At 34.4% G+C, this 24651-nt stretch overlaps 1 protein-coding gene across 2 annotated transcripts in view; it reads left to right on the top strand.

The window, feature by feature from the left end:
* Positions 1–7440: 7440 nt before the first annotated feature.
* The window catches only part of LOC145678632 (uncharacterized), a 90693-nt gene continuing 73482 nt past the window's right edge, over positions 7441–24651 (top strand). Inside the window, exons 1-2 of one of the 2 annotated variants that reach the window (XM_081748999.1) lie at positions 7441–7596; positions 24351–24512. In XM_081748999.1, the coding sequence (XP_081605125.1) occupies positions 7508–7596; positions 24351–24512 (251 nt within the window). In that variant the 5' untranslated portion in view covers positions 7441–7507. Of the gene's footprint in view, positions 7597–12981; positions 13183–24350; positions 24513–24651 lie in introns of those variants that run through there. The other variant, XM_081749000.1, reaches the window with a different exon arrangement.

Genomic DNA, 24651 nt, shown 5'->3' with positions numbered 1-24651 from the left:
GAAACGTGCTAATACATTCAGTAGAATGACCCCAAAAAATAATACCGTAAGTTATTAAAGAATGGAATTTTGCATAGTACACCGAAACTAAGGCCTCTGTTGTGACATTACCTCTTAGTGTCTACGGAGGCCGAAACAAATACTACTTAATTTTTTGTTGAGTTGAGAAATATGCTCATTCCAAGTTAGTTTCGAACTTATGGTGACACCAAGAAATTTAGTTGAAATAGAAAAGTCGACTTTTTTGTTATTTACCATTACGTAAGGAATAAATTTATTTTGAAGAGGATAATAAAAATTTAGCAAGGAAGTTTTATCATTGTTTAGAACTAACTTATTGTTACTTAACCAGTTACTTAATCGTGAAAACGCAGTGTTTAGATTATATTCAATATCATGTCGTGAGTTACCTGTAATAATAACATTGGTGTCATCAGCAAATAAAACACATTTATTAGGCAACATTTCATGTGTCAAATCATTGATGTAAATAAGAAAGAGCAATGGACCAAGCACTGATCCTTGAGGTACACCAGTTAGTATTGTACCTTTATAACTACTAAACTTATGCATTTCGCCATTATTTTCGTTCGTAATTTGAACTATCTGATACCTATCCTTCAAGTAAGACTCGATCCATTTATTGGCAGTTCCTCTTATACCATAAAAGCTTAATTTTTTGAGTAAGAGATCATGATTTACAGTGTCAAATGCTTTAGTAAGATCAACAAAGAGTCCAATTGCCCATTTTTTATTATTTATTGCATGCATAACAGTACTAAGAAAATCGAAAATTGCAGAATCAGTAGATTTGCCACTTAAAAACCCATGTTGAGATAATGATATTAGATTATTGGAACGTAAGTAATTCCTTATCCTATTTGACATTACCGTCTCAAAAATTTTTGAAAATACAGATAAAACTGAGATAGGGCGATAATTCTTAATATCGTAACGACTGCCTTTTTTGAACAAGGGAATCACTTTAGCCACTTTTAACCGTTGTGGGAAAATGCCTGATTGAAGGGAAAAATTTATTACATGAGTCAGGTGAGGAGCAATTATCGAAGCAGATTGTTTTATAATAGTGGACGGTACTTCATCAAGACCTGCAGAACTGCTATTTCTCATCTTTCCTATAATTGCTAATATTTCATCAATAGTTACCGGGGTAACAAAAATACATTTTGGATAAGAAGGCATATTTGAAGAACCACTTGTACCAGCTTGGTGGGATAGAGCACCAAGAGCTACCTGAGGAGAAGTTATAAAATAATTATTAAATTTATTTGCAATTTCAGCAGGGTTTGTAATTCTTTTATTGTCAAAAATGACGTGATTCAAATTTGCAATATTACCCTTCTTTGTATGTAGTCCTACCGACTGGTGAATAATATTCCACATAGTTTTAATTTTATTTCTAGAGTTTTTAATCATTTTCGAATTATGCATTTGCTTTGCTGTCTTAATAACTTTCTTATATGTTATCTTATATTTTTTAACGTAATTTCTGAATACATCAGAAACATTTGTATCATTAAGCAGTTTAGCATACTTAATTAAATTTCGTTTGGAATTACGAATACCAGTTGTAATCCAACTCTTCTTAATTTTATTACATTTACTAATTGGCATGAGAGGAAAAGCTACATTAAAACAGTGCAAGTATACATCTAAGAAGGAGTTAAATTTTTCGTCCATAGTGGAAGCTGAATAGATTCCATCCCATGGCTCAAGAGCCAACAAATAACAAAAGTAACTAATGTTACTCGGTGAAAATAACCTTTTTTCAATTCTGGTAGTATTTTGCAACACTGGTAAGTTAGTTGATGGAAGCGATAAGCTAACTAATTGCGCATCATGATCTGAATAACCTGGGTTGAATATTTCAAGTTTGTGGTTATGACACTCTCTGCTTACTATTACTTGATCAAGTGCTGATTTTCCAAATCTGGTAGGCGTTTTAACAATAGCTTTGAGATTAAATGAAGTTAATAGGTTTTGTAAATCAGTTTTAACTTTAGTGTTAACCATCCAATTTATATTCATGTCACCACACAAAATGATAATATTGTATCTTTTGCACAGATGGTCAAGAAGAAGTTCAAGATTTCTAAAAAATACCCGTAAGTTACCCGAATTAGATCTATAAATACTACATATACACACTTGATGAGCGAGACTTATTGCAACTACTTCAAAGTGAAGTTCCAGATTGAACATCGATACATCAACTTCATCAGCATTTAATTTATTATGAACGAATATACAAACTCCTCCATGAATCAAGTTAACTCTTGAATAATGACTTGCCAAATCAAAACCTTTTAATTTTACAGATTTAATATCAGTACAGCTTAACCAATGCTCCGTGATGCAAATAACATGTGCAGTTGACAACACTGTCTCAACTAACACATCCATAAAGTCCAGCTTATTGCCAATTAAGTACGAGTATAGGGATTATGAAATACATGCGTGCTTGTCATTGCTTGGTGGCCCGCAGACTGTCCTTTTCTAATTGAGGTAGGCTACATTTTGTATCACATTGGTTTCCCTAACAGCACAAGATGTGCTAGGTATGTGCCATTTAGGTGTCTCAGCTACTTTTTAGGTACCCGACACTTCGCACATATGATATTCATGTGCCAAGTATGTACTTCAGCTAACTATAGTTTTAGGATCTTCTTGCACCTAATTGATATTTGCAAATATGTACCACAAATATAGTATTTATAAACCTGGCTCAGTTTCGCACTCTAACAGTCATTTGTTTTTATGTCGTCACTTGGATCATATATATGTCATGTTCCAAGTACGTCCTTTAGGTACGCACATACTGTTTCAGATATCCCTAACAGCACAAGATGTGCTAGGCGTGTGCTATTTAGGTATTCTAAATTTATCTCGCACATTTCATGCATTTGTTGCATCTTTTTCTAAGCGATTGTGTACTAGAAGCAATAAACGCATCAACTTTATTAGATGGCAACTGTCGCCGATCATTTGAAAGTGAATATGGAAGAACCATGAAATAAAGTAAATGGACACTTGTCATTTTGTTATAAAATTTCATGGTGAGTAGATTTTATCTGATCCCAAACGGTTATCGTCGAATATATGCGGTTAAAGGAGCACTCTGATTAGCCAAATTCAAAAGACCTCAATAATTTATCCCTCTACAAGCGACATTCTCTTCATCGCCTCCTTGGCCAAGTCGGAAGAGCACGCGGCTAGTAATCCAAAAATTGGTGATTCGCGCCCATCCTGGGGTACATTTTTTTACTTGTTTAAAGTTTTTTTTAGACTCACCTTAATGCAAACATATTACTCATATAGGCGATTTAACATATTTTGGAGGAGTAATTTGTCTAGGCACGTTCCCCAGGTACATGTCAGGCATGTGCCTAGGGGTGGACATAGACTGTGACTATCACTTGCCATCCATGTGATTTCTCTCTCAAAGGTACATAAGGCACATACTGGACACATTCCCATGCACCTGAGGGAACATGATAGGCATATGCCTGCTATGTAATTGTGCTGTTAAGATTTATATGATAATCCTGAGTAATTTTTATTGTGGGTTAAACAGAGGAATTATCAAATGATTAAATAATTTCATATGTTAGTTTTGTGTTCCTCTACCATAAAGAAAATAGACCTTTCTTCGAAACACCACGACAGAAGAAATACTATCTGCGGTAGCAATGCTCTATATTCAGAGATACTTGGTGAATAGCAGTCCAAATTTCAATCAGCAGATAGTAGAAAAAAATTGCAGCTCGAAGAAAATTTGCAGCTCGAAGGAATGAAGGATGGGCTTACATTTTTAAATAACTTGTATTTTATTTGATTAAATAATTTTGTTTAACGTCGTGCATGTATGTGCATTTTTGTTTCTCTTTTTCCGTAATACCCTCCTTCTTGTCTATATTTTATAGAAATGCTATAGGCTATATTGTATTTATCTTTTTTTGGAGTTTAACCCTACATAGCACGTGTGATCAATTGTAACATCAAGGCACGCGCGCGGAGTCTCAGTCCGCAATATTTATTTATCTTATTTTAATGTGTATTTTGCTTTGAAGTGATATTAGATTATTTAATATTATCTTTGCAATGTTTTTTGACAATTAACCACGTATATTTTACAGCACAAACTCCTGTAACAGTTCTAAGAAAACTAAAATTTTTCTATCCGCGGAGTATGACTCCGCGGCGCGTGCTACGGCGGATTAACGTCCCATGATTATGCATCGAGCTTCAGGGAGTCAGTGATAAGATGGATGACGATGGTAGAATAACGAAAGTGGGAGGAAACGGGAGAATCCCGAGAAAACCAACACACATGGTTGTCCCCACAAACCCTACTAGGCGGGAGCTGGAATGGAACTAGGGACCCCGTGTGCCAGAGCTGAGCGGTGTACACTAATCCGCGGCGGCGCTGTTATTTATCTCTTGTTCAACAACTTCGTGTATAGAAGTTGTGTATATCAAAAACGTATATACGTATATTGAAAGTGATTGTTCATTTCGTTTAAAAAAAAAAAGAAATATATATTAAATCAATATTAGTAAATATACCGAAATCAATAAACATAAAACTGGGCTTTTAGGGGTTATCCTGTTCATATTACCTAAATAATATTTGGATAAGACTAAGATCACCACTGGAGGGAACACGCGCGTACGCACATATCTTTGATATTTGAACCATTGCTTCTGCAGTCCACAAATCGCTACTGGGAAATATATTGATAGAAATAGATAAAAGATAAAATTTTAAATTAAACTTCCAGTAGTAACGAAGAGATTTTTTTCTCTTCTTTTAAGTGGGGAATTCTGCTTAAAATGGAACATTTTCACCTTCAGAAAGGAAATTGCACTTTCAAGTATTGGCAGCACTGCGTCGAACATCGCAAATAGGATCAAACTTGTCAACTATACAATATTTTACAGTGGCATACGATAATTTAAACAATGCTATATACGACAAAGCCCTTGCGATAATGGGTGAATATACGATAATTTTAGAATACACACCTTTTTTGCAGTTTTCGAATATTCAAATAAATTGTAGGTGTTCATTTAATAATTATAGAACATACACACTGAAGTTTTAAAAAGTCAAGCTCGCAGAATAAATCAATGACAATTTGAGAATTGGCAAATGGCAATCCTGCATCCGTTCTTTAAACTAAATTACATTTACGAGGCGGTGAAAATATTGTTGTGGTTCGGAGTAATCAGCAGGGCCCGGATCTTGTTGACAAGTCAACTTTTTTCTGTTACGCATAGGACAAGGCAAGTTCAAATAAAAACGTTATCCACCAACTCTAGGTTCTAAAAATATAGTTTTTTAGGGTTAACTTTTGGTCACTTTTTGCCTTTTTGAAATTTCAGATCATTTTTTAATATTTTAAGGTAACTTTTAGGTCACTTATGTTCTTTTTATTCTTTTTCTTCTACATAAGGAAATCTTTAAATGAACATGGTTTGCGGATGTGGAAAAGAGGAAGTTGAATAATCTCTTTTCTTGCTTCCTGACTATTGGGGTGGAAAAACTGTATTCTTAACAAGCTAATGAATGCTAAACTGGTTGACGAAAGGTGGGGGTTGGTAGTTGGCCAAAGAGATAGTTTTGGGTTGTTGACCACAAAGGATGTGATCAGGTGAACAACTAAAAATGGATTAGAAGGCGTACAAAGATTTTAAACAGGTTTTTATCTATTATTTTCATGTAGTCTACACTTGCGAACTTTTATTGTTTAAGAGTGTTTCCTAGTTTTAACGCGGGAGTGAACTGACGCTTTCAATACTTACAATACCGTACAATGAATGGACTGATCAATAGAAATAATTGATCAATGGACTGCAACTAACTGAAACAAAACTTTTTGTATATGAGTGAGAAATGTTAATTTAAAATCCAATGAATATTTTTAAAAATGTCACTGTTTAACGAAATAAATGTTTAAGAAAACGCAAGTTTTAAGGTCAATTTTTGTGATTTTTAGGGTCATTTTACAGGAATTTTAGTGTCATTTTATAGGTCACTTTTCAGAAAATTTTAGGTCAACAACATCCGGGCCCTGGTAATCAGTAATGCTACTATGGATTTTAAAATGGTGAGGGTAATGGCGCCGATTTGGAGCTCGAAACGGAAGAATACTAGATATTATTATATATTATTGTTATTAAAAATACTATTATACTTGTTTCTATATTATCACGTGCGTAACTGATTTTCTTTGTAATGTACTATAACTTAAAAAAACAAAAATTGATAATTTTGTCTTCTGCGGATGGCAACTCTGAACCGGGTAATAAAACTTCCGAAGCAATATTGCCACACTTGGTACAATTGTACCAAATTCAGCCCTTTTTGTCATTCATTGGCCCGTTGGTACCACGCTGGCATTTTCAGCCCCTTTTGTGAAAAAGTTGGTACAATTCTAGCCAATTCAGCACCATTTAACATACTTGTCGCATTTCCAAAAGTGTCAGTAAGACTTTTCCTACATCTCACGTTACTCATACTGTGTCTTGGACATAGGCAGCACCACAGTGGGTGCAGCTGCACAAACATTAACTTCGATTTTCAGATTTCCTACAATCCTCCTTTCTATTTTGTATATTTCTTGTTTCCTATGTTTGGATATATTTGAATGATTTCTTAAGTCTTTCATAAGTTACTTGCTATCGTACAGTGTTTTTCTATATTTTTTTTTCAGTAAAACTTAGGGATTATTTTTGAGGTTTTAAGGCTTAATAGTGCATAGCGTTCTGGCAACAATATTAGAATGTGTTGTCCCATCCTAGCCTGCACCCACATTATCAAAATCCTGGCGCCGCCTATGGTGTTGGACTATGCCAGTTTACTTACCTTATATTATTCTTATAGTCTATTATCCTCCTTCTTCGTGAAATAAGTGAGAATAAGTTGCAATAATTTGTTTCAATATTTTATTATAACGTACTGTTTACACATGAGCTCGGAAATCATTGATTTGTTCCTCGTTTTATATATTTTTTCATAAATGGCCATATCTTTTTGGTTTATTGGTCACTTCGAAATAGAGGCGCGTTTAGTTTCTTTGCAATGCATACCGAAGGTGATAAATGTTTTCCCTTTTAATTTGCGGCCTCTGTCATACTTCGTACGTGCAAGAAAAGTTTCATCTACTTCCACGGTTGTTTGGGGTCGCCTATTTGGATGTTTTTTAAAAAAGTAATTTTTCAAAAGAGCACTTTCTTGATTTGGACTCGTGGAAGAGGGAGGCGAGAATGTTCTAGAACTTTATCTCTTTTAGTTTCGTGTTATAAAGGCATGTAATACACTGGTATTAAGTAATGAATTCAGCCCTTTTTGTTTCAATTTGGTACTATTTTTCAGCCCACTCCAGAACTAAGACTGTGGCAACACTGTTCCGAAGAGAAGGAAGGAAAATACCTTGAAAAGGAATGTACTGTGGCATCCGATATTTTATATACCTTGCGTAAAATGGAGCTATCAGTCTCCTTTGGAAGGTCTAAACGTGAATATGAGTTAGGGTATTTATTACAAGAAAACCTAGAGACAAATAATTTGAGGTAATCCTATATGAGTATTTAATTTTTATGGGAACAAGCTTAGGCATGTAATACGAAATTTATTACCGATAGATTACACATTATGTATAATAAAAGCAGGTATAATAAACTGGAAGTATACATGTGTAAGACGTACAATTAAAATCAGTTAATAAATTTCCAAATAGGCGATATTAGGTAAATGACGGACAAATGGAATGGGAAGTAGAAAGGTTAAATGCGCCAGATACTGATACGAATGAAAATCATTATAGGATTGCATCATTATCATTCGAAACATGATTAGTATAAGTAAGTCAAAGAAGAAGACGGTTAAAAGCTAGTTACCTTAGCCCCGTATTATTCAACATTTTTGGGTTTAAAATGTAGGTTTCGATGAGCTGTGTCCAATGGCACCACTTTTGATTTCTGGAAGCTACCGCTTCAAGGTCAAATTAGGGGTCAAAAAAGTGGGATCATTTGGGCAATGGGGACCAGTTACAGAGACAAAATGAGTAGGCCTATCATTCGATTCGTATTCACACGTACATGAATAATTGATATGCTATTGTCCCGAAAATTCTATTTTGATCCGCAAAATTAATGACAATCCAAGATCCAAAATTCTAGATTTTCGTTAGTCTTCGGGATCAAAATAGAATTTTCGGGAAAATGACATATCAGTTATTCACGTACGTGTGAATACGAATCGAATGACACTCATTTCGCTCCAGTGAGTCACTAGTCTGCATTGCCTAAAGAGTCACACTTTTTATTTTTGACCCCTAGTTTGACCTTGAAGCGGTCGTTTCCAGAAATCAAAAATGGTGCCATTGGACACAGCTCATCGAAATCTACATTTTAAATAAAAAATAAGTTGAAAAATACGGGACCACAGTAACTCACTTTTAACCAAATAAGACTTTTTAAATGAGTTAGGAGATGATACATACAAAGAAACAGTATATTTGAAATCTGTGGCGTGAACCCATTTTTAATACATGCTAACAGCTACAATCTTTATCTGTGAAAATGTAGGTATTAAAAATTCTAGGGAAAAAATGAAATGAATTATTTAAGTTTTACTTCCCACGGTTATGCTGGTTAGGCTAAAGGAGACGGTGATGATGAGAAATGAATGGAATGGTGGAATGAAGAAAGTGGAAGGAAACGGGAGAACCCCAAGAAAAACCACGCACATGGTGTTTGTCCACCACAAAGCTCACTTGGCGTGAGATGGGATCGAACCGGGAACCCAACACACCAGAGGTGAACGCTCTACCACTAAGCCACCGCGGCCCCTTCTAGGGAAAAAATTCAACATGTTTGTCTTGAGTATCTTTCGGCAACCCCTTTCCTAATCTGCATATAAATTTATAAGCTTTTTAAATTGGAATATAATGTAAGGAATAGTCTCGCTGGTAGACCTATTAGGGTCATTCCACGCCAAATCATCACAGCTCCCAACCCGACCATCTCCGATTTACATGAAAGTCGGTGAAAAGTGAAAATACATGAAGTTATACACACACGTAAAATTTTACCCCTCACTGATGTACGATGTCCATACAGCAGTGTTGCCAACTTGAGAAAAAATGCAAAATTTGACCTCGGGTGCTCTTCAAAAATAAATCATAACTTCGCTTCTAATTGAGATAGAAACTCCATATTGGTCTTATTTTGAAGCTAAAGGGGCATAGTATCTATTAAAAATAGTTACAGTTCAAAATATTGTATTTTTGTTTTCAAGGTCGAAAGGCGTAACCTTTGACCTTGAATATCTCAGAAAATGTATCTTGATTTTCATTGTAGAAAAAATATAATTAACAGTAAGGTATCATCTCTTTTTGGTATAAATTTAATTTTGGGAAGGCTACGGGAACAGGAGTAAAAATATTCCTGAAAACATAATACTGCAGATTAAATTGAGTACCTTGACATTTATGTATGGAACGTACCTAATAGAAGGATGAAATGTAATATTGTATACAACACGCAATGAAACTTATCAGCAAAAAAAAAAAAAAAAGTTATGCCTCCTCCTCTGTAGTGCTTCTTCTGAACTTTGAGTGTCCACAGCAGTTAATGTGTAAGTTCGCCCAGTTGCAGTACGTGGATCAACCTTAATGAGAACTTCTTCACTTGGAATGTTCAATATGTCTGGATGGGGAGGATACACATATCATGGTGATGGCTCTTTGGGATGTAGGAAATTGACCAAAACATCTTGTGATGTTACATCTACATTCATGACACAACCTAACCACCAGGTATCATTATAGATACAAGTCACAAAACCTTTAGTTTCCTTCAACGGCAATGTTTCATGCGGGCTATTTGTTTCCTGCAAAGTATTGGTTGTGTCTGTTGAAAATCTCTTTATTACTAATTCATTCCTTGTTCCTGGGATGAAAGCATGAAATGCGTGAGTTCCAGGTATTGGTCTTGCTTCTTCATGTCGACTGTGAAGCATCCTCCCATTTTCAAGGATTTCATTTTGACACATACAAAGTTCATATTCTTGATATTGTCTTTTGTCCACTCAAACAGTTGTCGTGGAGTTATGATTTGATCAGTATAGATACGTTACAAACTTGCCCTAGCGGCTAGTCTCTTGACAGTTCCACCTAGTCCATCACATGAATTCTTGCCATGCGATGTGGCAAAGAAGTGCCACTCCACTGGAATCCAAAAGTCAAATTTGTGGTGTACCAGTTTTGAAAGTTTTTTTTTTTTTCTCTGTTCTTGTATTGGCCTATACACCCATCTGAGAAATAATATATCTTAGTTACATGTTGAATATTCTATTTTAGAAATTGAATGAGATGCTTTTGAAACATATGTACAGCCTATTGTAGTGTGTTGCAAACAATCTGAAATAACTACTAAATTTGTACATGCCAATTCCCCTGCAGGCAATTCTCTGTAGTAAATGGCAAATGGATGTATTGTTGCTTGGGCATTGTACCAGTGGAAACCCTGCACCTCGTCTTGTAGTATGAACGAATAATTTTCAGCAAAATCACACAACATAATAATTTCACCCACCTGTATGTTATCTTTTAGGCTTTTCAAGTATGATGATTGCTGTGCAGCAATGAAAGAGTGTGTTTGTAATTGTATCAACTTAGGAATAAATAAATCTATGAATTCGTCCGTGGTCTTGACAAATGTCTCAAGTGTGCATATTTGTACATTTGTGATATAATCCACTGCTTGCAGCTAACAGTTTCAGTGGCATTGTCTTCTAGTACGTTTTCCAATATTGTCCTTACATTATTGGATCCTACATAGTCACTACATTGCTGGAACCAACACTATACTTCGGTTGGACTGCACATCATATTTGCCAAATAGTGGTGGTACGTGGATAAATTAATACCATGGTCTTCCATTAGCTTGTCTAATTTACACCCGTCCATTAATAATTTAACATTTTGATGTAATTGCTCTTACAAGAACACAATGTTTAGGCCGCAGAGAGGCAAATTTGGTAAAACCAATCTTCACACCAGGATACGACTGTTTGAAATGAACATACACTTCTGCAAGGTTGTTTAACATTAGCCTGTTTTGCATGTGTTCTTTTGTACCAACCATTCTAAGACTCAAAGTCTTTCTTACCTGGCATAATTCTGCTGACATCATCATTGCAGTAGAAGTTCTTCACAGTGTCAGCAACATCCAAGTTCCTCCCTGGTTTGGGATTTGGTGTAGACAAAATCCCATGTTCTTTTACTAATTGCTTAGCTTTACGTATCATGTAGTTACTTGCACTACGAAATTCATGCTCAATTTTTCTGATACTCCACTCTTTCGGAAGGATGGTCAAAATTGTCACTTTCTCACTCTTATCACTGGTTTCTTCGAACTTTTCTTTTAGTTGTTGCAGCATGGCATCACAACCGTTGTCAACAGGCACGGGATCTTCAGCTGGTGTGTGAAATATCTTCTCTTTTACAACTTTCGCAATTTTCGTAGCTTTTTTTTTTCATTCATTCTCATCTTCTTGATAGGTGATGCACCGACACTACTCAAACTTTCATTTAATGACCGCATAGCAGATTCAGTCAGTCCTGTATGTGTCCACATCAATATCACTTTTTTCATCAATTGATGTGCTCGGTTCTTCCTCATCAGTTCTTTTAATTTTCTTCCTAAGTTGTCACAAATCATTTATTCACTAGTCAGATGTGGTAGTTTTTCTATCATCCATGGTAGAACCTTCCGTAATTGCTTTCTATTGCTCTTGACGCCTTTCAAATCAATAGGGTTGCAGCACTGTGTCTGTATGTACTTCTTCATTTTCATGCACTTTTTCGAACTATCACTCCTTACGAAAGCAGTAGTCTTTTAATCACTTTTGCCCTCCACTGAAGATTGAGCAGGACTGAGCTTGCTTCGCAGACTAGCAGTGCACCAAAAGAATGATAAAGAGAGAGTGTGAACTTGTGTTATGCATGTTTGGTGCAATTATAGTTTACTATTGTGTCATTTCACATGCCAAAACATAAAAAAAAAAAAATGCTACACTCATACTTTCTATTTGTTTTTACTCCTGTTCCCATAGCCTTCCCAAAATGAAATTTATACCAAAAAGAGATGGTGTTTTACTGTTAATTATATTTTTTCTACAATGAAAATCAAGATACATTTTCTGAGATATTCAAGGTCAAAGGTTACGCCTTTTGACCTTGAAAACAAAAATACAATATTTTGAACTGTAACTATTTTTAATAGATACTATGTCCCTTTAGCTTCAAAATAAGACCAATATGAAGTTTCTACCCCAATTAGAAGCGAAGTTATGATTTATTTTTGAAGAGCACCCGAGGTCAAATTTTGCATTTTTTCTCAAGTTGGCAACACTGCTGTACGGACATCGTACATCAGTGAGGGGTAAAATTTTACGTGTGTGTACAACTTCATGTATTTTCACTTTTCACCGACTTTCATGTCAATCGGAGATGGTCGGGTTGAAAAGTACACTTTTATGTGATGATTTGGCATGGAATGACCCATTAGTAACTTAAAGCAGTTTGTATCTAACGTGTAACTTAAGCTTTCTATTTAATTAATTCTTTCGTGACTAAATATTTTAAACCCGTTTGATGCAGAAGTGTCCAGTAAAGACTGTAGTATACAAAAGATTGTTCGGTTTAAATCGGATAGAATTAAGAACGCCATTGCCATTTGGGCCATGACACTAGAACGATGCGTGTGCTGTAAGCAGTGGTGCATCTGAAATTGTAGGTCGGTGAGGGACGTCAAATGGTACCTTTAGAAATCAAATCAATACTGGGAAGGATATATCATGATTCTTTTTCATGCTCGTTTTTCCTACATACGCATAGTAAAACAATGTCGAGAGAATGGATTCACACTAGTAGTGAGTAACGCGAAACATAAATTATATTCCGTTAAATAAATCAGAAGGCCACGAAGTACACCAGAAAGAGGACTCCAAGGACAGCGACACCTGCAATGCTGCAGAGGATCAGCTGTTTAGCTTGCTAGGAAAATTGACGGCTAATCTTCCGCACATAACGACACAGATAAGACCCACATGAAGCTGTTTTGAACGTTGTATTATTTACTTGTTATGGGGTATGTTAAGTACAAGGGGTCCAAAAGCACGTAAAAAAACAAAATTTACAGGAGAAATGAGTGATGCAAGTACTTAGACGTAACATAACGTAACCAAATCTAATCTAACCTAACATTAACTAACTTAAGCTAACCTGAACTAACCTAAACTCACGTAATATTAGTAGAAATAAGCGAAATTCTATCATTTTTTGGAAAATTATGGGGACTCCTACACTAATATAACATAAACTAAACTAACCTGACGTAACCTAAACAAGCCTAACCTAACTTAAACTAACCAACCCTACCCTAAACTGATCGAATGTGAACAGAAATTGCCAAAATTGTAACATTTTTTAGAGAAAAGAGCTGGACCCCTTCTGCTAAACATAGGCCTTTGTGATTATATTAATATACCTTACCTAGAATTACTCTTTTTTTCAATTCTGTTGTTCACTCCTTACTGTTAATTACAATTATTTCTTATTTACATGCTATCTTTGCTCTTCACTAGATTGTAGTATGTAGTGTAATACTGCGCAAAATTAGTACCTTCCAACTCTAAATGCTGCAAACTACCCATTACTCAGAAATAATGGAAACAATGAATTCTTCATTTCTGATGTTTCTAAGAAGCACAATAAATAACACTCTACTACAGTATTATGTAGCTTTAAAAAAAAAAAAAAAAAACTTTTAGATGGAGCTTTGGGCGGAACCGCCTATCAATTACATGACCCTAGGATATCAAAGATTATAAAACGCATACGAAAATACTTCTTTCTACACTAAGGTATCCGTATAAGGGAATAGTTAGGCCTACATTCATGAAATACACTCTTATTGCCTTAGAAAGTGCTTCTTAAGGGAAGAGTTGCATGATAGATGAAAACTGACTTTAGAAATGCTGACAATAACTACAGCGTGTGAACATATGACATAAAAACTGCAGTGCATAAAACACGAATTAACTTTAAAACACAAACCAACTTGTGCTAAGTGTACACTGAAAACCACGAATGCTATTTAACCGCGTTAGAGCAGGAGCGCACCAAGGGGCCCTAGTGGTAGTGAAGGGGTGCGTAGGTGACGATGGATGTAGGGTGAACTGACCAGTAAATGACCAGATACCAGTGAATGACCGAAAGCATGAAAATAACAGAAAAATAAGATTTAATGAATGTATCCAATCACAACCTACATTGCATCCTGCTGTGTGAACATCTAGAAGCAAGGCAGGGTCTATTGCCTTCTCCAATCATATGTGTATGAGTGGAAGATGGTGGACAAAACGTTATCTTTACACTAGCTCCTGTTATAACTACGTTGCTACTAAGGCACGTAAAATAATTCGCATAATACAATGTACTAATAAGTAATTACGTTTATTGCTGCAATGGTTAGTAATACTATTTTTGGCAAATTTAAACCTTAAAGATTATATTTTTGTGGTTGAAACCATCAATCACTGATCGAGATTGTACAAGGAATATGGTCAGCTAACTGGTTAAGTACAGTATTTTAAACGTTAAATAGGGAATGACCGTACGGGTTAAAGTTGGTTTGGTTTATTCGCCGAAATAATAAAAGTAATAGTTTTTTGTACAATTTAAATGCTACACTACAATGCATTCTTAAAATGAGCAACAGATGCTTTTAGCTAGTAGATGACCAGCATGGCCATTTACTGATCTGCGATCAGTCATTAACTGGTTCAAACTGCGTGTGAGTCCTGATATTGTATATATAAAAGAAAATGAGTGCAAGGAGCTAAAGGAAAATGATCGAAGAAAAGTGGAGTCAATGATAGGAGAGTGTTTGCTTCGTAACAATAATTTCTATGCATCGAACCTGAAGCGAAAGCTTTTCCTGGGCAATCTTCAGTCCTTCCAAAAACGCTTAGTTAATACATTAAGACAAGGACCATTTCTTTCAGAATGCCCTTACAATTAAACAGCATTATTCCTGTCACTGTCGAAAACAGTGATTTTCAACCTAGTGCCCCAAAGTATCCGCACGTGTACTCTGAGTACCGAGGGAGTTTTCATGAAACCCTTTTAATTGTTGGAATCTGGATCATTGTTCCCAGAATTGATGGAATTAGAACATCCTTATCTAGCATGTTTGCATAGATGCTGAAATGCTGAGAATAACGAAACTGAAAATACAGATTTTATTAATGAAAAGGTTCTGTACAACATATGGAAAAGTATCATATAGAATAGCTGCAAGAAGTTGATGATATAGATGAGATGAAGAATGTTAGTATAGGTGTTTTCATGAGCAGAACCTGAGTCAAGGATTTTTTATTTTATTTTTTAATTTTTTATTTATTTAATTTATTTATTTATTTATTTATTTATTTTATTTTATTTTTTATATTTTTATTTATTTTATTTTATTTATTTATTTATTTATTTATTTATTTATTTTTTTTTTTTTGAACCAGCAGCAAGAATCTGTTATAGACAAGAGCGAAAATGATTCTTTGTTAGATGGAAAAGTTGCTGATGTACAGACTTCAAGTTAGAATGTAAGTTCACTCACTGTGGGCGACGTCATAATATTGGAAGACAACGTAAGTATTTTACCAACATCTGAAAATAAACAGACTGACTCATCAAAAGATGCAACTTACTTTTGCTACACATTCTTCAGAAACACCAGAGCCAGTGGCTGGACCAACAAGAAGTCTATCTCTTGAAACTGTTTGGAATAAACAACTGCATTGGCTGAAGATTGTGGATTCAAAGATGAAAAGGAGGCAATCAGGAAGAAGAGTACAGTTCGCAGTTACCTATCAAAAATGGAAGGAGTGTCACGAAATAGCACAAAAGACAAGACAATCCATGGCTTTGGATTGATTATTTTAACAAAAGAAACACTGACCAAAGCTTAAAACCCACTGTATTTTAAATTATAATAAGTAACGGTTTCTGATATCTAACATATCTTGATCAGTGTTTCTTTTGTTAAAAATACAAGATGGAAAAAGCAGCAGAAAAGAAGTGTAAAAGGGAAGAGCGTGAAAACTAAAGAACATAAACAACAAAAGAAAAAGTGTCAACCGAAAAAACGGAGGACAATACAAGTAGCTCTAGAATCACAAGTAAGAACTGATGTCGATACTTCTTCACTTCATAACACTTCCAGCAGCTCATTAAATGAAGATTCCAATGACGAGTTATCCAATAACTTTTCAGATATTGATATTAAACCTAACATGTATGTGATTGAATATGAAGGCAAATACTTCTCTGGAATTATCAGTACAAAATTCGGAGACAATGTTTAAGTTAGCACTATGACCAATAGTGATGCAAAAAGCTGGAAATGGTCAGAACCAAGTGACAAAATCTGGTATAAAATGGATAAGATAAAAGAAGTCATCACAGTATCTGAGATGCTTTCTGCCCGAAATAAGTACGAAGTCCTAGAAATGGAAAAATAGCGTGTTCCAAAATGATTTTGGTGTGAAGGTTTTTCAGGGTCTATGTGGTTTAGTGATTTCAGTGTGAAAATTATCTTAATTTTTCTAACGTGATTAGAAATAATATTTAGTCCTAGTGCAATAAGAATTTACATAAAACTAAGAATCCTAGCATTGTGAAACTTTATACACCGTTTAAACCTGAGTTTCTGCCATGAGAGTTGCTACAGCTTCAAGGTCAAGTGATGTAAATTTAAATTTCGAGTTTTTATTTTCTTGAAATAATATAGGTGGTCATTCACTGGTGTGTCTATTGTTCATTTACTAGCTTAACTGGTCATGCACTAGGACTTTGGCATGCTTAATTTTTGTCACACTCTCTAAATATAACATCAAAAATAAATATATTTTTCTTCCTAAAGGAAAGATTTCAACGAAACTAATAATATAAGCAAACCTTGATTTACACTTACTGCTCTGGTTTCGCAATTTTTTATATGGAGAAGTTATCTTAAATGGTAATTCATTGGTCAGTTCACCTACGTATAAACACACTTTGTACACTGCCTTCACATAGCACTTCACCTTATCGTGTCTTATAGAGTCGTTTTTGTACCTTATTATACATGTAAGAGCTAAGATCCCAATATATTTTGATTACTTGTGCACAGGAGCGGATAGGTCCTAGAACCGGGGTCCGGGAGCACTGTAGTACAGGGAACCTCCTATTCCCCAGAACTCATTCATAAGAATATCAATACTTTATTATTTATGAACTGCTTTCAAGCTGCAACACAGTCATTCGCAAGCGACTCCGCTAAGGTACGTCCGAAGGTCAACCTAGGTCATGCACTTACGCGTTACATTGCAGAACGAGAAATGAACTTCAAGAAACTGTTTGAAAAGCACTTGACAAGGGAAATAGCAAACATCATCATCCGTCCATGTCACTGCTGATATTCTGCCGCTGACATAACCGTGAGAGTGAACAGCCCTGTGTTTTATAAGGAAATACATTGGAATTAGGAATTCGTGTCATTCCGTTTCAAGATTCTTGAAGGTGCCTGATATCAGTGCAATGAACTTCTGGATTTTACCTGTTGAAAAGATATCTCACATCGGAGGCCGCACATTCCGACAAAGCTTGCAGACTGGAGTGAGACGGAATCCCTTTAGTCATGCTTTGTTGGAATTTCCTCCACGACGTCGGATGATAGTATACATGCTGGCGTTCAATAGTATCAGTGGTGGTGGCTACATTTTTCCTAAGATGAACCCTTCAAAATCTGTTTCAGCCAAACAAGCTTCTGCATATGAATTATTTATATTAAAAAAGCATAGGATAAAAGTGTATCAAAAAGTTAGGTGTTTTTTGATTTACTGGAAAAAATGCCGAGATAATTATCTGAAATTGTATCATATTTGTCTCATGGTATTATATTAACATTCGACATAGTAACCATTGCGGTTCAAAAATGCATTCCAATGTGACACCAAATCGTCCATGCCCTTTGTACAGAAATGTTGCTCCAATTAACCATAACCTGTTGCGCCTATTTCAATGTATCGAAACGCCGCCCACTGAAATCTTTCTTTACGGGTCCAAATAAAAGCAAACTATATGAGATTTGCAATGTCCTGCAACCTCTCCTCTGTCTTCACGAATCATTGCATCGACGTGACACACATTCGTTCGGTGATGGACGTTGCTTGTGTTGCCACTTCTGCTATCTTTCATAGTTCTCCTGCCACTTGCGAATGCGCTACACCACACAAACCCGTGTTTCTGCGACATAATACTCTTTCCATAGACCAATTGTCGATGAATGTCAGATGGTTTTTGTCCCTGGATCCATTAAAAAAAATAACACCGTATACCTCTTCCTTGGAGTAATGTTCAAATCGATGTGCCATCTTTAAATTGCTCTAGGCACCAGAGGGATAGATGTAGAAGGCTTAATTGCCGTCAGACCCCCTCAGCTCGATATCTGCGACGTACAAAAAATTAATTAGCTACACAAAAATATCTATGTTTTAGAGACAAATGCACCTTATTTTTTGATACACCTTTGTATATCTATATCTATCTATCTATCTATCCACATATATATAGAGAAGTTTCCTGTAATTGTTATGACAAAAAAAGTAATATAGGTTATGTGTGTTGTGGTATGCCGTCTTGTATCTCGGATCTAAATGTTGTAGATAATGTAAGTTGCCCAAGTAATACTCCCCTACTAAAAGCAGTAGATATAACTACCGGTAATGTTCCTAATCAAAAAGTAGAAGACGTAAGTGAGTCCAAAAATATCAGTCTCCAAATCCTACATCACAACGTCCAAGGATTAGGAAATAAAATAATCGAATTAAAAATCATTTTGGAAAATGAATTAAGTAAAACTGATGTCTTGTGTATATCGGAGCACTGGCTGAATAAAGAAGAAATAGAAACATTTTCACTCACAGGTTTTAAACTATCTGCGTACTATTGTAGGGAAAATATATCCCATGGCGGTATTGCCATATTTGTCAAAGAGGACTTTCGTATCAAAATTCTAAGGAATACCCTTACATTGAACGTTTAGAAAACTTTCGAGTCTGTAGCACTTGAATTTTGCGATCATAATTTAATACTTATCTGTCTCTATCGCACGCCAGACAGTAACGTCAATGATTTTTTGAATAAATTAGAAAGGCTTATATCAGAATTCTCATCATCTAAAAAGTCGTTAGTAATTTGTGGTAATATTAATATTGATTTTTTACTAAATAATAGCAAAGAAAAAGAAGATCTCATTTCGCTCTGCACATCATTTAATCTGAAACCTATCGTAAATACTCCTACCAGAATAGGCAAAACAAGAATCTCTGCTCTTGACCAAATTATAATTCCACGTGATGATTTCGTATCTCATGTTGATGTACTAAACCTAGGCTATTTTGATCATAATGCTTAACTTCTTCATTTTTACACAGAAATAATTAATAAGAATACAAACGTGGGCGTGGAATGGTCCGAACGGCGTTCATTTACACCCACTAACGTGGCATATTTCAGATACTTGTTGAAAACTGAGTCGTGGGAAGATGTTTATATTGAATGTAATGTTAACGACCAATTTAATTCCTTTTTATGTATATTTACTCATTATTTTAATATTGCTTTTCCTAAACAAAAATTTAAGATAAATAAATCGGTAAATGTCAGTTCGAAGTGGAAGACTTCTGGAATAAAGGTTTCTCTAGAAAAAATGCGCTATTTACATCAACTATCCCAACGGTGCCGTACTCCCGTGTTTAAACGATACCACAAAATGTACAGACGAGTTTTACATAAGGTCATAAAACAGTCAAAAATGTTAGAGAATGATACTTACATTGGGAAAGCTTCCAATAAAATGAAAGCTACATGGCAAATTATTCGAAAAGAATCTGGGGAACAAAAACCCTCCTCTAAGATAACTAGCGTTTCTTGTCAAAATAAAATTATTAAAAATCCGACTGAAATTGCAAATGCTTTTAACGATTACTTCACGAATGAAGTGGAAAAGCTTATCACTAATAACGTGAACAATAAACTATCTAGCAAACAATACGTTAGTAGACATAACGTTATTTTCGGAAAATCATTGTTCTTGCACCCAGTAACTAGTCAGGAAATCTTAAATACTACACTGAAAATGACAAATAAGAGTTCTTCAGGATATGATGAAGTTCCTGATAAAATTCTAAAGCAGTGTTCTTATGAAATTGGTGATATCTTATGCTTCATAGTAAATAACTCATTTAGTAGTGGCGTTTTTCCTGAGGCATTGAAGCTAGCAGTTGTTAAGCCCTTATATAAAAGTGGCAAGAAAGATCTTACCTCGAACTATAGACCAATATCATGTCTGTCTACCTTCTCTAAACTTTTTGAAAAACTTATGTATATAAGACTAGTTAGCTTTCTAAATAATTTTAACTTAATATCTCCTGCTCAAAATGGCTTTAGATCAAATAAGTCTACTGAAACTGCTCTTTACTCCTTTCTCTATTCTGCTTTAAATTCAGTAAACGCTAAGAAATATACAACCGGCATATTTCTTGACCTTAGCAAAGCTTTCGATACAATTGATCATCAAATTTTACTTAAAAAATTGCAAGATTATGGTATTAGGGGAAATGCTTATGAGTGGTTTAAATCGTATATATCCAACAGAAGGCAAACTGTTGAAATTAACTGTCAAACTCGAGACACTCAGGGAGTAAGCAAATGTTATTCAGATACCAAAGAGTTAAAATTTGGAGTTCCTCAAGGTTCCATCTTAGGCCCTATTCTATTTTTAATATATATAAATGATTTGCCACAATGTTTAGACTCTGCTAAAATTGTTTTGTATGCTGACGATACAAATATATTAGTAACTGGAGAAACTTACGTTGAGTTATGTAATGCAGTAGATTCCACCATGTCTGTTGTCAGTGACTGGATGGATAGAAATAAACTACTACTAAACACAACAAAGTCTTCGTGCATGTGCTTTCATGTAGCAAAAAACGAGATAAGAAAACGCCCTTGTGTAACAATTAACGGCAAAACGTTGAATTACGTCTCGGATATCAAATTTTTTGGTCTTTGGGTGTCAGATACATTTGATTGGAAAATTCACATTCAAAAATTATCTAGTAAATTGGCTCAAACCTGTTACATGTTAAAGCTTTTACGAAATAGTGTCAGACAACATGTTCTGCGCACAACTTATTTTGGACTTTTTTATTCTAAATTGAAATATGGTATTATATTCTGGGGATCTACTGCACTGCTAAATTCCATATTCGTTTTACAAAAGAGAGCTTTAAGGTTTATGACCGGAAGTAAACCTCAAACTTCATGTAAACCTCTATTTAAATTTCTTGAAATCTTACCTCTTCCATGTTTATATATATATATGAACTTCTAAAATTTGTAAGAAAAGATATACAGATAGATACAAGCAGCTTCCGGTTGAACTCAGATATTCATATGCATAATACAAGACAAGCGTCTGACCTTCATGTAGAGTCCTCATGTTTAAAAGTACATAAGAATAGTACATTTCCTATGGCAGTGAATATTTATAACAAGCTTCCTTCCATTTTAAAAAACAAAACATCTGGTTTCAATAAAGCAGTCAAGTCGTACCTACTCGAGCACTGTTTCTATTCTGTAGAAGAATATCTCGCCTGTAGTAAATAATGTTTAAAGTATATGTATTTTGTATATCTATAATGTAAGGTTTTATTAACTGTTATGTTGTTTTATATCGCTGTATGTAAATTAGAATAATGAAAAATTGTACTTTTTTTTTTTTTTTTTTACATAAATTCACACTATTTTAATATTGCATATAGATTTAAATCTATACATATGTACACATTCAGTGTTCTTATGACGTGTCCAACTCATACGTTCACGTTGTGAACAATTTGTACGAAAAAGGATGAAAATAAATACAATACAATACAATATATATATATATATATATATATATATATATATATATATATGTGTGTGTGTGTGTGTGTGTGTGTGTATGTGTATGTATATGGTGGACCATTTATCTTGATACGCCTTTGTAACTTTTAAATTATTGAAAAAAAAAAAAAAACTGAAATTCTGTACTATGCAAATATAGCCAGGGTGACATTGTATGGCATAGTTTGTGGTACCATGAGTTTAACTGTGTTCTCAACTCAACACAAAGCTATCTTTTTCTAATGGCACTACGTTATTTAATTATATATTTCAAATTTACATGTTGAACGATAACTGACAATGTTTCACTTATTTAGTGTTCCAAGTACGCTACAGTATCACAAACATCCACATTTTGATGGCCTCTACAGCAGTAATAACGACTATGGTCATGATATGACAGCTTTCGAATGAATACGAACAAAGTTACAAGGGATTAAAAGTTTGATTCTTTTTAAGTCCTCCAAAAAAAGTTTTTTTTTTTTTTAATTCTTGTAACTTTGTTTCTATTCGTTTGAAATACCTCATATGATGAGCGTAGTATTCGGCATTAAGGTATTTTGGATATGCATTACCCGTCCGTCTCGCTTGCGTTGCGAAGTAAATCAAAAGTTGTTTACTATTATGTCCTTAGGTTGCAAGGTAAGTATAGTACTGTATGTTTTCCTTTTAAATGTAAATTTGAAATATGTAACAACCTGATGCGGTGAAATTTTAAAAAAATATAACTTTATGTAAGGATCTGGCAACACTGTTAATTTTGTGGCATCGCGGTGTACGTCAAATAATGTTCCCCTGTCGATATTTGCATGATACAAAATTTCAGATTTTTGGCCATTAGTTTAAAAGTTATAAGGGTATATCAAGATAAATTATGTAACTTATATATATATATATATATAACAGACACTGAGGTGGCATATGCAGAGAAGTGGTTGATTGAGCTTCAGCTTCTCTCGAAATGTTTAGAAAATCAGCATTTTTAACTGATTTGAATAAAAAGTGAATAAAAATCAGAAACGTAGTCGAAAAACGCATCTTAGCTGGAAGAGCTTGCGCGAAAATTTCATACCTTTCTTTTTAGAGCCAGTGCAAAGCGTACGTCCATTTTACAGCAAAAACAAAGAATTGAAATCATTTTCGGAAGGGAGGAGAATGAGAACGGTTTACGGAACGAGATGATTTGATAGATATGACGTATTACTTTTCTAAGAAATGCCAATTCCAACTGTTTCACTTAATGAATGTTTCAGCCAACTAACTGATTAACATTAAATAATAATAATAATAATAATAATAATAATAATAATAATAATAATAATAATAATAATAATAATAATAATAATAATAATAATAATAATAAGAAGAAGAAGAAGAAGAAGAAGAAGAAGATAACTTTAAATAGCATAGGAATATCGTCATTCATTTCCTCTAATTATCACTTCTTAATTGTTGAAATTGATCGAAAGTCTTTCAAAAAACCTTCAGCGAAGGAATTCGATGACTGTAGTGCACTACAAGAAGAGGTAAGAAGAAAACTTGTTCATAATTTCTCACAAAATGCTGATTTTGAGTTTCACGAATTATTCAAAATTCCTTTGAATTAGAAATTAAGAACTGGAACTTCTTGAATCCTTGATCTAAAATGAACAAGTAGAACTCCTAATAACTAGAAATTGCTTTTCATTTACAGAATCCATTGAGAAAACTCAATTGAAGAAATAGGTTGAGTAGTATTGATAACGTAAATGGTTTTTCACTTCTCTAATTCTTTGTGCTTAATAATTAAGTTAAACAATTTTGTGTGTAAAACTTATATATTGAATATATGATTCTACAGTGGCAATTTTTTCTTCAATATTTGTACTTAATATCATCATTTAAAAAATGTCTTCAAAGTGAAACGTTATTGGAGGCTCCAAAGACAGAGGATGGTTTTGTGACAGAGAAAGGAGGTGTGAAAAGCTAGTTTCATCGCTATTGCCGATGTGACTTTCCTGTTGTAGAACTCTAGAGCCGCCACTGAATAAAACTATCCGTTATGAAAATTTCACCAAATTCCTTGGTTGCTATTGTAGAAACAAGAGCTCAAGAAAGGAGCCCTGTTGTCCATTGCTTAAATATAGTGGCCTTCTTGTGTGGTAATTTCATTTAGCTATTTATGCTTAATTTTCCTGAGCCCCATATATGGTGCTTATCTTGTGTGGGCTGCGTTGATTCATAAATTGTCCATCACTAATGTAGTTGATTTTATGATTTCAGGGCGATAAGAGTATTAGTGGAAGAGAATGGAGCAGATCCCAATATAATTCTTCCAGACAAAGGAGCTTCACCTTTGCATTTGGCTATAGGTAATGAAGATGAGTCGTTCGCTGAACGAGTAACTACACTGTTTTTGTTAAAAGGAGGAAATCCAAATGTTTGGTAAATATTTATCTTTTTCATGATTTCAAACTGTTGTGTCATCGTAACGTAATTTGATCTTAATGTGGGTTAACGATTTTAAAGCTATGAAGATCTACATTTTTTTATATATTTATTGAAATTAGTTTTATATCTATAT

Source organism: Thermobia domestica, chromosome 2 (genome assembly GCF_964235325.1).
Source record: "Thermobia domestica chromosome 2, izTheDome1.hap1.1, whole genome shotgun sequence".
Classification (NCBI taxonomy): Eukaryota; Metazoa; Arthropoda; class Insecta; order Zygentoma; family Lepismatidae; genus Thermobia; species Thermobia domestica.
This window is presented reverse-complemented; position numbering and strand designations above follow the sequence as displayed.